The sequence below is a fragment of the Morone saxatilis genome, unplaced genomic scaffold (genome assembly GCF_004916995.1).
Source record: "Morone saxatilis isolate NCDOM2014 unplaced genomic scaffold, NCSU_SB_2.0 Contig9, whole genome shotgun sequence".
Taxonomy (NCBI): domain Eukaryota; kingdom Metazoa; phylum Chordata; class Actinopteri; family Moronidae; genus Morone; species Morone saxatilis.
Window position 1 is genome coordinate 10,251,828 of NW_023340268.1, and position 16,040 is coordinate 10,267,867.

The following is a 16,040-nucleotide window of genomic DNA, read 5'->3' on the forward strand; positions in this document are numbered from 1 at the left end:
GGAACAAGACTCTTATCAGAATCTGTATCAGGAGAGAAAAGTTGGATCGGTGCATCCCTAACTATAAAACTTTTATTCAGACGTTTATGCAGCCCAGTAGCAAATGTTCCACGGCCCAGTAATTGTCTGTGCCGCAGGGGTTGGAAACCTCTGCGACATAAAGTATGTTCACTTATTCATTCATAAAATTCAAATCTAATTCATAAAAACACAGAAAATGTCACACATCTGTCCAGCTATATGACAATTTAGGACTGAGCATATAATATTTATAACTTTCATTAGGATACAACTACAGTACAATTTCAACAAATTCACAGTGCGAGCACTTCAGTTACTTATTAAAGCATTAATTCCACCTCAGTTTTAATTGAGTGAAAATAATATTCATCTTGTGTCTGCAGAACCTTATTTTCCAATTCTTGACTCTCTACATTCTTTAGTTGGGGATATCATATTAAATATTTAATTCAGTGTTCCACTTAGTCCACCTACCTTGCTAAGCTGACCCATGACTTCCCACAGTAAGCTGTGCAGCATGGACAATTCTCTGCCAAGGTCAATGTAGCCCTCGAACCCTCCAGCGTTTCCACCAGTCTCCATGTTGGAAATCTCGTAGAGAAACTGCTGCATGGAGGCCCACTCCATCTCCAGGAACTCGTTCATGAAATACATGTATTCCTCCTTGGGTCCAAATCTGCAGACGCAATAATGACAGGATAGAAACATACTCTACAGTGCAAGTGGAATCATCTCAGGTATTTGGACAGTGATTGCCTTTTTTTTTGTTGCTGTTCTGTACTGTACCGTCCTGCACATGTATTAATTTTGAGTGTAAAACAGTATGACAACAGTGAGTATGTGTACATGCCCATTTGCAGTCATATCTTGGTTTTGGTCATAGTTGTGACTTAGACCAATACCCATCACCCTAACTGTTTACGTATGAACACAGCAGACAATGATTAGAAACCTCGATGAGTTGTCTACATGCTGCAATATCCTGGTTCTCTTTCAGAGTGCTACAGCATATCTGGTTTCTCAAAACCAACGTAAGGGGCATATCCAGATTGTTCAAGCACAAAAACCTGGTCCTAACTGGGACACTAATGCACATGTAAACACACTCACTGGGACTTAAGGAACAGTTATTTGACCAATTAATGCACACTGCCAGAAGTATTACATGTCTGATCATTTGAGTATTTTAACCAATGGTCCTCAAATGTAGAGTCTATTAAACTGCCACCAAACTTTTGATACAATTATAGGTGCCAGAATTGTTTTTATATTCAAAAAAATGTGAACAGAGTGAAGGTGAGAACAAATGTGTCGCAGCTTAAAGCCTTGGAGCTCACTGTGGGTGAGTAACAGTTTATACCCTTGCAGTCAAAACTGCAAGTCTCCATTTCCGTGATGTTACTCTGTGACATGCATCCCACCTCGCACAAGCGTCATCATCCACAAATCTAAAAATGAACTGAATCAAATCAATGTAATGTCGTAGCTTGTGTAAGAGGACAAGTGATGACAAAAAGACTCACTTGCTGAAGCTGGCCAGGTTCTGCATCACTTTGGCTATGAGTGTGAGCGTGCGGGACGTGCGTTCGGCGGGGTACTCCTGCATTAGGTTGAACAGTGAGGGGGACATGATGGCTGGGCACATGAAGCGAAGAAACAGAGAGGAGCTGATGAGGCTGTCGGCGAGATCCTCTCTTCCACGCTCGGCACATCTGGCTCTCCACGAGGCAAAAACTTCCTTCAGCTCCCGGGGAAATATGCTGAAACAAGAGGATGATTTTATTGCCCATTGTCAAGGCGAACAGCAGGATAAAAATCCAGCAGCCCCTGAGGAATTCAGCAAGGTCATGAGAGAACATATGGAAAATTACTGGACTGGACTGCTCGGGATGGAGGATTTATGTTTATGAAACCATACTGAAAATGGTCTTGACCATGATGATTTTACTAATTATATAATTGGGAAAAAACATCTAGATAATAAAAGATTGTGTTCTAATTTAGTTCAAATATCAGAGTTGCAAGAAGAAATTTTATAGAAGAATTTTATATTGTTGTTACTATGGAGACAAATGGAGGCCAGATGTTTTGTCAACTGGAAAGACAAAATTGTAAATATAAAGCAAAAATTAAAAGCCTGATAAAATGTATTTTCAATTTAAATGCAATTTTAAATGATTAATTTTCCACTTTTAATTTAATTTACATTTCTTTCCCTAATCTACACCCTATATTAAAGTGATGTGGCGTGGACCAAAATGGATGCCAGACAAAGCGTTGCATTGAGCAGGCTGTTATATACACCAATCAGTGGAGATACAGAGCAGATACAGTCATAGTTCTTACAGGTGTATAAATGGGAAAAAACTGACCAGAGAGAGTTGATAATCTTGCAGAGTAACAGCTCACAACACATGCGAAGGTTGGCTTGATGGTCGGCGAGCACTGATGGCGGGACACGCATGGGATCCACTTCACAGTTCTCCTCAGACTCATATAAGGCTCGAATGAAGTCGCCTGCAATTTGAGAATCACAGTGTCATTATGTTTTCCAAAATGCACCAAAATACAAAAAGTTCAGCCCTACTTCAATGTGAATGAGAGCTAAAATATATGAATTAACAGTATGTTAAATAAATGAGGAGGAAGAAGTCATTAGTTTATATACACAAAGAATATAAATGTAAAATATAACGATTTGTATAATGGATTAAAACATGAAGAATGATTGGTATACAGTATACTGGATTGTGTGCATTAGGAAAAACCTTAAAACAGCTAATCAAACTATTATTTCTCTTCCATTGTATGAGAAAATAAAAGAATAAATTACCATTTTATGTTGTGACACAAAAATGTTATTAAAGCACAGATTCTGTTTGTTGATGTGACATTTAGACAGTTCTTTCTGTTCTGTCAGTTCTAATATTTCCAAAGATGCTGCTACCACAATGAATAAGAATAATGTTGGAAAATGTCACAAATATATCACAAATGTAGGTCAAACAATCTCAAAATTGCACTGGAACGCTGGAATTTAGCCAAGGAAGACACACTTACATCAAAACAATTGACACGGGATCATCTGCAGCAGCCTTACCTATAGCATCCTTGAGGTATCTGTGACCTATCAGTTTGAGGTACTCTTCCACAGCCTTTGTAGCTAGCGTGTTCTCACGAAAGATCAAGTGCTCACGGTCCATGAATCGATCCACCTCGCACATCGCCATGTCAGACAGGAACTCCTGAGAAGAGATTACATTTTTAAGTTCAGGAGAGTTGTGTACCAAGGAAAGGAAATAGTGCTTATTGTGATGAAAACAAACCAACAGATCATACTGGGAGCAGCAATGATTTAAGGAAGAATAACATGCAATCAGGTTACATTTGATCCCTTGTTTACCTTTGTCTTGCCTGTGCTTTGAAGGATGTGCACCAGAGCAAAGGCCACCTCCTCTTTGCTTTTCACACTCAACAGCGGCTCCAGAACTGCACACAGTGTTCGGTAGTTGTTGGTAATGTACTCAGCAAACTCCTTGTACAGCTCCATCGGGAGGATGTTCATTGTCTGGTAGCGAGACTTGACACGCAGTGAGGCATTGATCACTTTGGTACTTCCAACACCTCCACTTTTGGCCAAGACACTGGACTGTATCACCGGGTACCACTGCTCCACGAACTGCCGGCCCGTGATGCTGGAGATGGGGATGCTGACAAGGCCAAGATATGTGCTTTTCTCCTGGATCACCGAGCAAGCAACAAGCAAAATATAAATATTTGTAACGTAATAAAATGTTTTTTGACCAGGAACTATGGTTTTATTTTGACCACATATGCATTACCTTGCGTCTTTTTTTGTCAGTTTCCTTGTAGAGATGCAAACGAAGGCTACGAATGGTAGGCAAATTGTTAAATTCAAAATGCTCGCCCCAGAAGACGGTGTCGGTCCGGGGTTTGCTGGTGGTGCGTGCGTACAGCATGTCATCCAGACATAGTTCACAATAGTAGCGTTTCTTAGCCGGAAGGTCTCGAGCTTCAATGATCCACAACTTCAGCACATTGTCCACCCGTCTGCTGTTGTCCTGAAAGTGAAACGAGGAGTTCTATTACTGCATTATAACAGTCCTTATTTACATTGGTTCTTAATGTTACACCCTGGACTGATTTTGTGCTGTTGTAATTTAAAATTTAATACATCTATTGTATCTACCTTGTTCGGTTTGACAGCTCGTTGCAGATTTTCAATCCACTTGTCTCTTTCTGAAGCTGATCGGCAGGCAAAACATTTTGTCCCTGAACTAGTGGTCACCTGCAAACAAATTATCATTATAAAATATTCCATATATGGCTGGACGTAGCAATTATTTTTACAGTTGATTAATCTCTGAAAAAACTAATTGTTTTTCCAATTAATCAGTAACATCTTCAAATGGCTGGTTTTGTTCAGAACTCACAGATAATTAATTTACAGCAAATTCTCACATTTGATACCAGAGAATCTCTTGATATACAAGACTAAAAGACAATTTGTGGATTCTGAAAGTGCTTATTATTTTCATCTATCAAGTCAGCATGAATTCTTTAAAAGGTCCAGTGTGTAGGATTTAGGGGCATCTAGCGGTATAGGAACACACTGCAACTCTCTTGCGTCGCCCTCCCTTTCCAAGCATGAGGGAGAAACTACTGTGGCAGCGAAACGTTTGAAAAAAACACGAAAAGGCCTCATCTAGAGCCAGTGTTTGGTTTGTCCATTCTGGGCTACTGTAGAAACATTGAAGGCGACCCGCGGACCAACAGATATAAAAGGCTCATTAGTAGGTAACGAAAACGCAACAATTCTTACTTTTAGGTGATTATACACTAATGAAAACCTACCTGTGAATATTATACTCCATTTGTGCCACAGTTGCACACTGGACCTTTAAACCACTAGCTCACTTAATTTATCTAATTCAGACGGAGGTGAGAAGTGGTTTGATGTCTTCACTTAGAACGTTTTTAACAAATTCACTTAAAAATTCACCTCAAGCCCATTAGTAGACAAATAAAACCAGGGAGAATGAAAAGGTTATACAACTTAATGCACCTCAAAGCAGTACTCTTGTCCTAAAATGCTAGAGTGGACAGGTTTGATTATGGCCTCTTCATCCAAAACTAGGTCCAAAGCCTCTGCAGCACTACTAGGAGAAAGTAGGGATTCATGGGAGTGGGATTCTTTGAAGCTCTGCATCAATCGTGTCCTGGTGAGAGAAGAAGAGACTTTGTTTACTTTCAGGATTCAGGTAATCACTGGTCTTTAGATAAACAATTTAGAAAGGTTTTCATATAACAAAAAATGAGTCATTGCTGCAATTTCAGTACGATTTTCTGAGATCTGATCCTTTTATAATGAGTTTATGGAAAAGTTAAGACTACCAGATTTTCTGTTCTGGGGTTTGCAGTTTGGTCTGTTGACTCAACACATACTGCATGATAGGAAATGGCCCACAGTGTCCCAGTCTGTGGTGTTTTCTGGAAATGCAATTCTTTAATTTCCGAACTACACAAGAATTTACAAATGCATATAAAAATGTGATGTTGGTAAATGGGGGGGATGTAAACCAGCAGAAGAAGCAGTTCAGTGGGGCTAAACTGCAGAAAGCCTGTAGTGCAGTTATAAAATGGCACAGAGGACTGATAATAGGGTAGCCTTCAGAAGAGGGCAGATCTATCAAGAAAAAACTAAAGGTGTTGATGGAAGTGGAAGCGAAAAGGTTTGCCAAGGCTGTCTCTCGCCAGTTGAAAAAAAAATGCAGTGAGGAAAACAGTTTGCCTCGAGGGTTAGAGGAGAAGATACTACAGCTACAGCCAGCAGCCATTTAGCTTAGCATAGCATAAAGACTCTGAACAGGGAAACAACTAGCCTGGCTCTGTCAGATAGTAACACACCTATAATATCTCATTTGTTTAACTCGTACAAAAAACTTTCTGTGAAAATGTTTTAATTTAATTTTTTTGGCAGCTTTTGTTACATTTGAACTGAGCTGTTTCTCCCTGTTTCTAATTTGTGTGCTAAACTAAGCACCTGTTAGCTTCATCGTACATCTAATACAAAATAAGTGTATTCTCCGAAATGTATACCTCTTCCTTTAGCATTTTCTGAAACTAGCTTTGAAGAAGAATACATTGAAAAAGTTCATTTACACTGAAAAGCTGGAGCTAGCCTTCTGCATCATTGTTAAAATAATATCTTTGTTTGGCTGAGAAGACTGATACCACTTCCATATTTCAATATGGAGCTACAGTCAGGAGACAGTTATCTTAGCATTGAGACTGGAAGTCGGGGGAAACAGCTAGCCTGACTTTGTGGGAATGTAGAAAAAGAAATCTCCCTATTACCACCTCTAAAGCACCAATTAACATGTTATATGTAATTGTACTGAAGGGTTATGTGAGCTATGTAAGCGATAGAAGGAAGATTTGTGTCCCACTTTGGACGGAGCCATAGCTGCTTCCCCAGTTTCCAGTCCAAGTTAGCTAACCAGTAGCTGGTTTTAGCTTAAAAAAACATATAAATCTAACAGTGGAATCAATCTTCATCATCTAACTCCCAGTTAGAAAGTGAAAAAGTGTATTTCCCAAAATGTTCAATTATTCCTTTAGGATTCTCTGAACCTACTTTTGAAGAAGAATAAACTGGGAATGTGGAGTTCATCTGCACTGAAAAGCCGCAGCTAGCATGCTGCATTATTAACACTGGCTTTGAACATGAGAGAGATGAGAAATGAAGGAAAAGAAAAAGCAGAAGCTTTTGAAGAAACACCTGATAATTATGCCGCAAATGAGGAGCACTAATTTAAAGCCAGATTTAATGTCAAGCAGAGGGTCCAGTGAATCGTCCAGTTTGAGGAGCCGACAGCGCCATCGCATGAAAAACGCTTCGGTAAAAGTGGCTTGGCAGCAGAGGTAGAGCAGCTGCGTTGGAAAGCTAGAGTGTGAAGTTGGACACTGAGGGTTTATAGCAAAGTCAACTTAACACTACTGAGTGAATTAAGTGTGTGTGGGCAGAACTCAAAGCAGGCTGTGAAGGCAGCTGTCTGAGGCAGCGGTGGGAGCTGGAGAACGGCTGTGGTTAGAGGGGAGAGCACAATGGCTGAGGCAGAGAAGTCCCTTTAACCCCAACACCATTAAGCTACCCCCACCACCTCCTTCAGAGCTGCCTCCACACAACCCCTTGGGTTAATATATAATTCATTTGAACATTTGAACTGGGCTTCTGCAATGACGCTCACCCCGCATTTTAGAACAAAGGATTTTTACATCCCTCGCTAAATGACGCATTTTACGTCTCAGAGCATCGGACAGCCACACCTGCCCTCAAAATGTCTATTATGTATCTCCTGTGGCGGTTGGAAAGTGTACTGTCAGCATTACATTTTTACTTTCTGCCTCTCCCCCTCTACGTCTTTACACTTCCCATATGTGCATCGTGACTGGATTGTGTGAGGACTGCATAAAATTTTGATCACAATGCGAGGCAGAATCTTCTGGGATCTGACCTCAAGTCAGAATACACAACGAGAAGAAAGCTGTCATGAGAGCCTCTAGAGCTGTAAGCTATCCTAATATGATCCAATAACAGGAATCACACTGACATGATAAAGTGTAGGCATAAGGTTATTATAGAAATTTTACTAGGATGTCCAAAAGACCATTTAAATTTTAAGATTTTTTCATGATGGTTTTAGATACCACTTTTTACTTTTTACGACCCACTTTTTTGTTGCAACACGGACCGTTGCTCCTGTAACACAGCACTAGCTGATTTCCACTCGGCTATGTAGCGTACGTAGCTTAGCTGACCACCCAGACTGGGAGCTCGAAGGATGCGGAGAGGTTTATTTGCACTAGTCACAGAGGAGAATGAGAACTGGGTTCACAGCCTCTGAGACCGAAGGAGGCCAGGAGATTTATAATGGCTCTGACCAGGACTCCGGGGAGGATGAGGACTACCGTGTCTTCATCATCAACCAGGGACAGAAGAGTATTAAACCTGGAGAGGGGTAGGTTTATAGCAAATGAATTTGTAACTATATTGTTTTACATCATCCATCATGTTGATAAGTCAGAGTATTTTTTTCTGTGGAGTTGGAAGCTATTTATTCTGTTGAAGTTTGAGTCATTGCAGCATTTAACAGCCAGCTGATAAAATGTAGATATGTATTTAAATATCAGAAATGTGCGGTGACTAGTCAACAGATGGCTTTAACTAATGACTACAAGTCGACTAGTAAAATCGTTGGTCGTTGGAAGCCCTACAATTCAAGTAGTATACAATGAAAACTCCAAAATTTATCCCAAGTATTTATTTAAATAAATGTGTAGTTTGGAGGCATACAGGTATTACTCTTTCAGCAATGCTGTTTCCAAACAGACTTGCACTTGTGCACGTACATTACCCTCCTTCAACTCTATTCAACTCAACTAACCAACATTTGTTTCTTTGTAGTCGTAATATGTCCGCCACATCCAATGAGCTCTTGTAAGTCTTAACGTGGCAAATCAATTTGCTTGTAGTATGTCACAGCTCTGATGGCAGCATTGCAATAATGGGATAAATAGTTTTTGTAGTGTTGCTATTAATATCAATCCGCTGAATATCGTTAGTCACAGCCTGAAAGCGCCTGGAAAAAGCACAAGCTCAAACCATCTCTGAATGTATCACCAAGGCAATGTCCTTCATTCAGCAGGGCTTTGCTTTTGGTTAAGAAGCCACAGTTCAGGTGAGGGGTGTCAGGTGGGCTCCTCAGAGCTCCAGCGGCAGTTTGAGATTCATCCACATTCTTCTTGAGCCACATAAAAACACAAGTGGCTCTTAAAACACAGCGGAGATTTTAGCTTTTTGAGGAAAGAATAAAAACATATCTTCCCTCAGGATAACACAAAATGCTAATGTTAGTGTGAAGATCAGCTAAGGCTGATAGGAATTCACAGGTACACTATCTTGTGTTGAACTGTTTGACATGTTATTCCTATCATTTACTAACATTAGCCACCGTACGCTACTGGTCATACCAGACGAAGGAAGGCTTTCCTAAAAAGCCTATAAAGAGTTTTATTTATAAAAGAATTTAAAAAATTAAATAGTTATTTCAGTATGAACCAAAGTACTGGACTGGAAGATACAAACGGGATAACTTCACACCTAAAATAGAAAACCAACAATTATCATAAACATTATTAGTAAGATTCTGCTTTGCACTGCACTGTAATTACACGCGCTATACTATTGTCATCGTATATTATAGGACTACCCATCAATACATGTACACTGCACTATACTATTATTGTACTATTACAAGTATTACATCATTGTGTGCCATTTAGGGTTATACAATGCATAACCCTAAATCAGCAACGCTACAGTGTATATATGTTTGGGTTTTTTATTATATATATATATATAAAATTATTTCTCTTGTATCGTGTTACTTGTTCATTGTGCTATTCTACGTGCCACTGAAATTGCCACTCTGGGACAAATAAAGTGAACTGAGTTGAATATAATTACAGTACACAATCAGCTTGTCCCAGAATAAGAAGCAACCTTGAAGTTAGCTATTGAGGTTAGCAATGTTCTGGCTGTAGCTCAAAAAGAAATGTAGCCTTCAGCAGCAAAAGTGAGAGGTTTCCATGCAGAAGCAATTCGAGCGTAAGGTAGTCACAGCAAACCCACTTAGGTAACACCCAGTGCACAAAAGCAGCATGTCACCCAAGCAAGAACTGATTTTATTGTTGATGTTTGAGTAGTGTCCAAAGCTTAAAGCTGCTCCCGATCTAAGTGCATAAACAGGCTTATTTATGTGCTATGTACAGTTTGTCATCTCTTTGTCAACACTTATCACCTCGCAGTAACAAGGGTCATTGTTTTATTTTGTCTTGATCACATGACTGCATGATCTTGCCACAGCACAAACTGCAACATACATGTAACAGGCATGCCTTATTTCTACTGATTATAGATGACTGTGGGTAGCTCTGAGATGACAAATAATTATTTAACTAATTAAAACATATTATGATCACAAGCAGGGTCCAAAAGTAATACCCGCCAAGTGCCAAATGTGGGTAGGTTTTGGGTTTGGTGGAGAAATACACTGGAGTCACCGGTGGCCAGTAAAGAATTTGTAATCACGGTGTATGGCCAGGTTTACATTGCTGTGTTTTTGTGTGTATACTGGCTGAAACTAATGTGACCCTCACTGTCTACTGTACCGATCAGTGAATCAAATTAAAGCAGCCTACTGATTTTGGTGTTTTCTACACAATGTCTGCCTTTGCTTTTTCCGTAAGAAACAAACATGCGTTAATTGTTATTAGAGACACACATGAAGCTAGAGTGTAAATTCCAGAGGTCTGGATCTTTTCGAGATCCTCAAAAGGGTCAGAAAGGCTCAAAACACGAGATCATTTTTTATTTAAATGCATGATGCAGTTATATGGCCAGTATGAATATTTTTGGAAGGTACATTTTCTCAATTTAACTGCCATTGGCAGATAAACCAAAAAGTTAGTTTTGGACCCTGATCACAGAGAAACACATGATTAATTGCAACCATGGCATTTCTAGCCTTCATTAGCATGTATATCAGGTGAATTGTGAACAGTAAATTATTCTTAAGTAGGGATATATTTGTTAGACCGGTGATAAACTGGCAACCTGTCCACTGTGTTTTCTTGGCTTTTGCACAACACCTGCTGGTACAGGCTCCAACGCCCATGTGACTCTGAATTAGAAAACAGTTGCCATTTCCTTGAATGTTATGAAGGCTTTACACGCTTTACAAGGTTACTTACCTCTCTTGGTCAGCACTACGAAACCGGGGCAAAATCATTTGTCGGAAGCTGCTGGTCCGGTCCAGTTTGGGCTGACTTTTGGCCCTCTTGATGGAGCCCTTCAGCCGCCGATTGAGAAAACTCTGAAGATTCAACAAGAGAAAACAGAAAGAAATACAGTTCAGAAGAGCGGAGTGAAACACATCGCCAACTGCTGGAATATATTAGCTTTACTTCCCAAGTGGGAATTTATTATATCAAAAAAGCCAATGTGTACGTGTTTTCTATGTGAGCAGAAAGCATACATATGGCATTCACTTGCATCAGGAGAGTGTGACAGACCTTAAATTTACTCACCGGCTGTCTGAAGGGCTGTGGGGTGGCATTGGGAGGGGTTTCCATGCTTGACTGTCTTACAGAGGCAAAACTTGCCCTGCGAGATTGGTCTATGAGAAAGGAGTGCAGACATTCAATCATTATATGTAAAAAATGCAGAATGAAGCATTACCTAAATGTATTATAATTAATTTCATATGTTTTTTGACCTTTTTTTTAGCTTTTTACATATAGTGCATTAAAAAAAGATCACGCTGCTTTTGGACTGCATAAATACGTAGTAAATATTACGATTTTGACGATGTTCTGTGCATCAGTAAATCAGACTAATTGGCTGCTGAGTTATGGTCATTTAAATGTATCATGTTGCTGTAGGGCTGTTGAGTTAATCTCCACCATATTTTGCAAGATGGCTGAGAGTTTATCTGTGTTTGTGCTCATCTAAATGAGGTAGCAATTACACAATGCATTGATTATTGATAATGATTATGACAATTTAATGCCAAATGGGTCACACCTACTTTGGCAGCCAATAATAGGAAAATGGCATCGAATCAGAAAACAAACTAATAAAATATGTAGAAGGCGGGTTGAAAAAAAAAATTTAATTGCACAAAATGTGTTAAGGCAGAACTGAGTGTTGGTATATGGATAAACTGTTAAGTAACAGTAGCACAAACAGCAGAGTCATATTTAGTCTGATCGACAATTAACAGTGTACAAAGTGCTCTTACACTCTTGATTTTAAAACAACATGAAGGCCATGAACAATATTAGAGATTTGATGATGAAATAACAAAGTGACAAAAGTTCCTTTGAAACAGGTCACAAAAGGAATGAAATACATTAGTCCAATATTGCATGATTACTTCATAAAGGGTATAACAGCTTATAATCTATTTATAATATAGAATTTATAATCATAATATAGTAACTTTAACTGTTATTCATTTCTTGTATGTAACTTAAGTAATAATTCTTGATTGTTATATTATCACCAAAAATGTACAACATGTTGCACCCTTTATGAGGTCATCACTTAAAAGGAACATTTTATTACATTATTTTATTTGTAGCTTACAGTTGCTTTGGTTACATATAGAAAAGGTAATGGCATTCAAAGCACACATAACAAACAATCATCACAAACAAGATATCAGCACAACAACAATGCCAAATAGTAGGTATAAGTCAAGCTCACCAACAAGGACAGACAGCTACAGCCTCCAAAAAAAAACAAAAAACACAAAGACATTTTTTGGGAGCTTTTGTTTCCTTTTAATGCACAGTGACAGCTGAAGAGCGACAGGAAGGGGAGAGAGAGAGAGGGGACGATACGCCACAAAGGGCCACAGGTCGGATTTGAACCCTGGGCTGCTGCAACAGGGACTCAGCCTTGGTACATGGTGCGCCAGATCTGCCAGGGGGAGCTATACGGGCATCCCAAAGAAAAACATTTTAACAGTATGAAAGACCAAACACCAGTTTAAAAGACGTAAAACCTGATGTGAGAATATATTGGACCCCTAAATAGTAAAAAGAAGTCAAATGCTCTAATGAGTCATCTTGGCCCTTAGTCTGACTTGTGCAAACTCTGGAGCGTGGTGGTGGATCTATAAAAGTATAGACATGCATCTGTAGGGAATCTGATAGGATGCTTTCTCTACATACCTGTGTTTGCTAAGAAAGACGAGGCAAACGCACAAATGCAGAATTCTCCAAACATAATTCTAAAGTCACTCTAAAAACAGAAATACTAGATAGAGTTTTATAAACAGCAGAATGAAGTCAAATACCTCCCATGTCTCTCCAGTCACCAAATCAACAAGCGTCAAACGTATATAGGACATTTTGGAACATGGTGTAAATTTCCTCCCTCTTAAACAATTTGTCATATTTCCCAGCCTGGTTCCAGACCTATAAATCACCACCCACATGTCCAATTTGTTCAGCAATTCAAATAGGTCTGGTATTGTTCCCACTGATGGCTGTCTCCCCCTGTTAGAAAAACAATCGACTAACCAGAGTTTAATAGGTGGGATAAAGAGCGAGGACCCTCTTCCTACATCGCTAGTTAGCTTAGTTGAGAGCATGGATGAGATTGATGCCCTGTAGTAGTCGTCTTCAAATTACAGAAATAACGACTACTCTAAAAATACACATTTCTCAGATCAATTTTAAAAATGTTAATTGCTCTTGGCAACTGCTACCATAGCTTTTATGTCACTCACTACTAATAGATTACGGCAAAACATTAAAAAAAATAATCCCACATGATGTCAGGCTGAATATAATGAATAAGAAGTTAAAGTTAAACAAGGTGTCTATTCAGTCTGATTACCAGGCTACCAATTTTCAGCTAAATACATTTCAGGGTTAGGGAATGAAGCCTGTCTAAAGGTAAAATGTGGCCCTCATTTGAAGCCAAAGGCAATTTTTTTTTTCAGCCTTGGATGTAAAATAAAGTCAAATTCTACTTTATATTTACACATTCTTAGGATTTTTAAAGCAGGTTCTGTGATCAAAATCACACATCATACATTTGATCTTTTGGAGGTGTGGCATAAAATATCAGATTAATCTATAGGGTGATCTCTGAAAGCTAAACACATGATTGCGTTTCATTCTGCTCCTCTATTTTTGTCTGCAATTGATCTGTGGGAGCAAAAATGTTTTTGTTTTTTTTGGAAATTACCCATTCCCTAAAGGAGCTTTTTCTCCCTCCCTTTTGCAAAAGAGAATCAAGACACTCTGTCATCCTATGATTTCCTCGCTCCCAAAGCCTGTAAATAGGCTACTCTCCAGGTTCTATTCTGAATCCCAGCTAATTGTTTGGTATCCATGGAAACAACTCCAAGGGCTTCTACTTGAACTGTAGAAGATATTGGCACACAACTGCACAATAAAGATGATAAAAAACACGAAGTCACAAGCTGAAAAAACACTGCTACCGCACGTGTGAGTGAACTGACCAGACCTATCGGCTGCCCGTGGGGGAAAATCTTCCTCAAGTGAGGGAAGTATTTCTTTTTTGTCTGGTGTGTGTGGGGCTGGATTCTGACACTTCTCAGAGGCAGATTCACAGCGAATTGATTGAATGACCCTGCAGAGGAATATTTAGCATATATCCAATTTTTAACATCGCTGCCACTAAAACAGTCACCTGCATCATGTGGTGCTCTAAGTAAACGTGACATATTAAAACACATGGATGTATTCACATGGGCTATTCTGAATGTAAATTGCTGTCAGGATGGAGTGTGTGGGTGGCAACAGCCTCTAGCTAACTGTGATACAGAGGGAGAGAAAGACAGAAAGAGGAAGACTGTGAGTGGGTGTTGGAGAAACATACTCAACCTTTACCATATATCTCTCTATTAATACACATTTGGAAACTTTGTTTTTTTTATAACAAATTAAATTAAACCACAAGCTTTTTCACAGGATAGATTTATATAGACAGAATAGACGCATATAAGGATACAATGTGCCATCTCTTGAACTAAGTGATCACGACAGAAGCAGCCCAATCAAATACAAACTATAAAATTGTTTCTTAATAACCATGAAATCTTCCAGCAGATATTCATTTATTATAATATGCGCTTAATGAAACTTTTCATTCAACCCATGGCACACAATCATCAAACAATCATTAGCGAAACCACAATTAGCGATCTGATTCGCTGGACAGTTATCAGCACCAGTACTGACCTCATTAATTTTATTTGGTATCAGCTATGATGAAAACAGTCCACATTATATACATGTACTTTATCAATATTATTATTATTATTATTATTATTATTAACTATTTAGTGTTTCTGCTATCAGTTACATCAATTCAGTCCTAACAGACTGCCAACTCAGTTTTTAGCACCACACAGTAATTATCCAGTTATCCCTGGCATCATGTTAGCTTACATAACAAGACACAAGACTTCAAAAAACACTGCTCCATACAGTGTCATTAGTGGACAGTCCACGGCAGCTAGCAGCTCTGATAGGGTGTAATTAGGCATCACAGGGGTTTGAACTAAATGCTAACGCCACCATGTTGACAATGACAACCTGCGTGTCCGAAATCTATGCTACCTCTAAACAGGTTTTTAAATTGGAAGTGGAGGAACTGCCAGCAACTGGGGGAAATTTGAAAAAAAATGAGGGTGGAGGTGAAGTAGCTTTAGAAATTTCTTGCAAAACAAAAGTAAATATTAAGAAAAACACTTTGCTTTCCACTTATGAAGTCAAACTTGCAGTGAGAAAGTCACAGTTTGATAGAAATCTGATGTATTGTATTTAGTAAGTTTAAAGGCATAAAGAATGTTTGTTTTAGTATATACACTGCAAAGAATTATTATGTCCAATGGATTATATTATATTATGCAGTATGGATTTGGGACACAGCGTAAATGAACATCCTGATGTTTAGCAGGTTTAATGTTCACTATGGTCACCACTAGAAAAGGAAGTAAAGTTCAAGTTGTTGGCATATCTTATTAAGTTCTGTTTTGCACGTTGCACTTTGCACAATAAAAACTGTTTCTATTCTGCAACTGTTTCATGCATTTCATCATTTTGTGGAGCCAAGAAAACCCTATAGTAATGAAAGCCTTCAGTATATAATGCTATTATATATGTATATATGCTAATTAGCACTTGGAAAAAAATTTACAGTTAAGGCGGATGGAAATATAATAAATAATAAGCTTTGCTAGTATTTCATCATGCCAAAAAGTATATATACCTAAATTGTACCCAGACAAATATAAATTCTGATCTGATAATGGATGAAAAGTTGGGGGATCGCAGAAATGATTGCAATAGATTTTTCACAGCAGCATTTCTGACATGAAATAGTCGGGTAA

General features: G+C 38.7%; 1 protein-coding gene across 1 annotated transcript in view; it reads right to left on the reverse strand.

Moving 5' to 3' along the window:
- LOC118343180 (ras/Rap GTPase-activating protein SynGAP-like) overlaps positions 1-16,040 on the reverse strand; it is a 31,932-nt gene that overhangs the window by 12,005 nt on the left and 3,887 nt on the right. Inside the window, exons 2-11 of the mRNA XM_035681934.1 lie at positions 11,179-11,282; positions 10,858-10,979; positions 5,108-5,261; positions 4,232-4,330; positions 3,864-4,103; positions 3,425-3,760; positions 3,122-3,266; positions 2,394-2,538; positions 1,545-1,781; positions 496-697 (exon numbers count right to left, since the gene is read on the reverse strand). Of these exons, the coding sequence (XP_035537827.1) occupies positions 496-697; positions 1,545-1,781; positions 2,394-2,538; positions 3,122-3,266; positions 3,425-3,760; positions 3,864-4,103; positions 4,232-4,330; positions 5,108-5,261; positions 10,858-10,979; positions 11,179-11,282 (1,784 nt within the window). The remainder of the gene's footprint in view (positions 1-495; positions 698-1,544; positions 1,782-2,393; positions 2,539-3,121; positions 3,267-3,424; positions 3,761-3,863; positions 4,104-4,231; positions 4,331-5,107; positions 5,262-10,857; positions 10,980-11,178; positions 11,283-16,040) is intronic.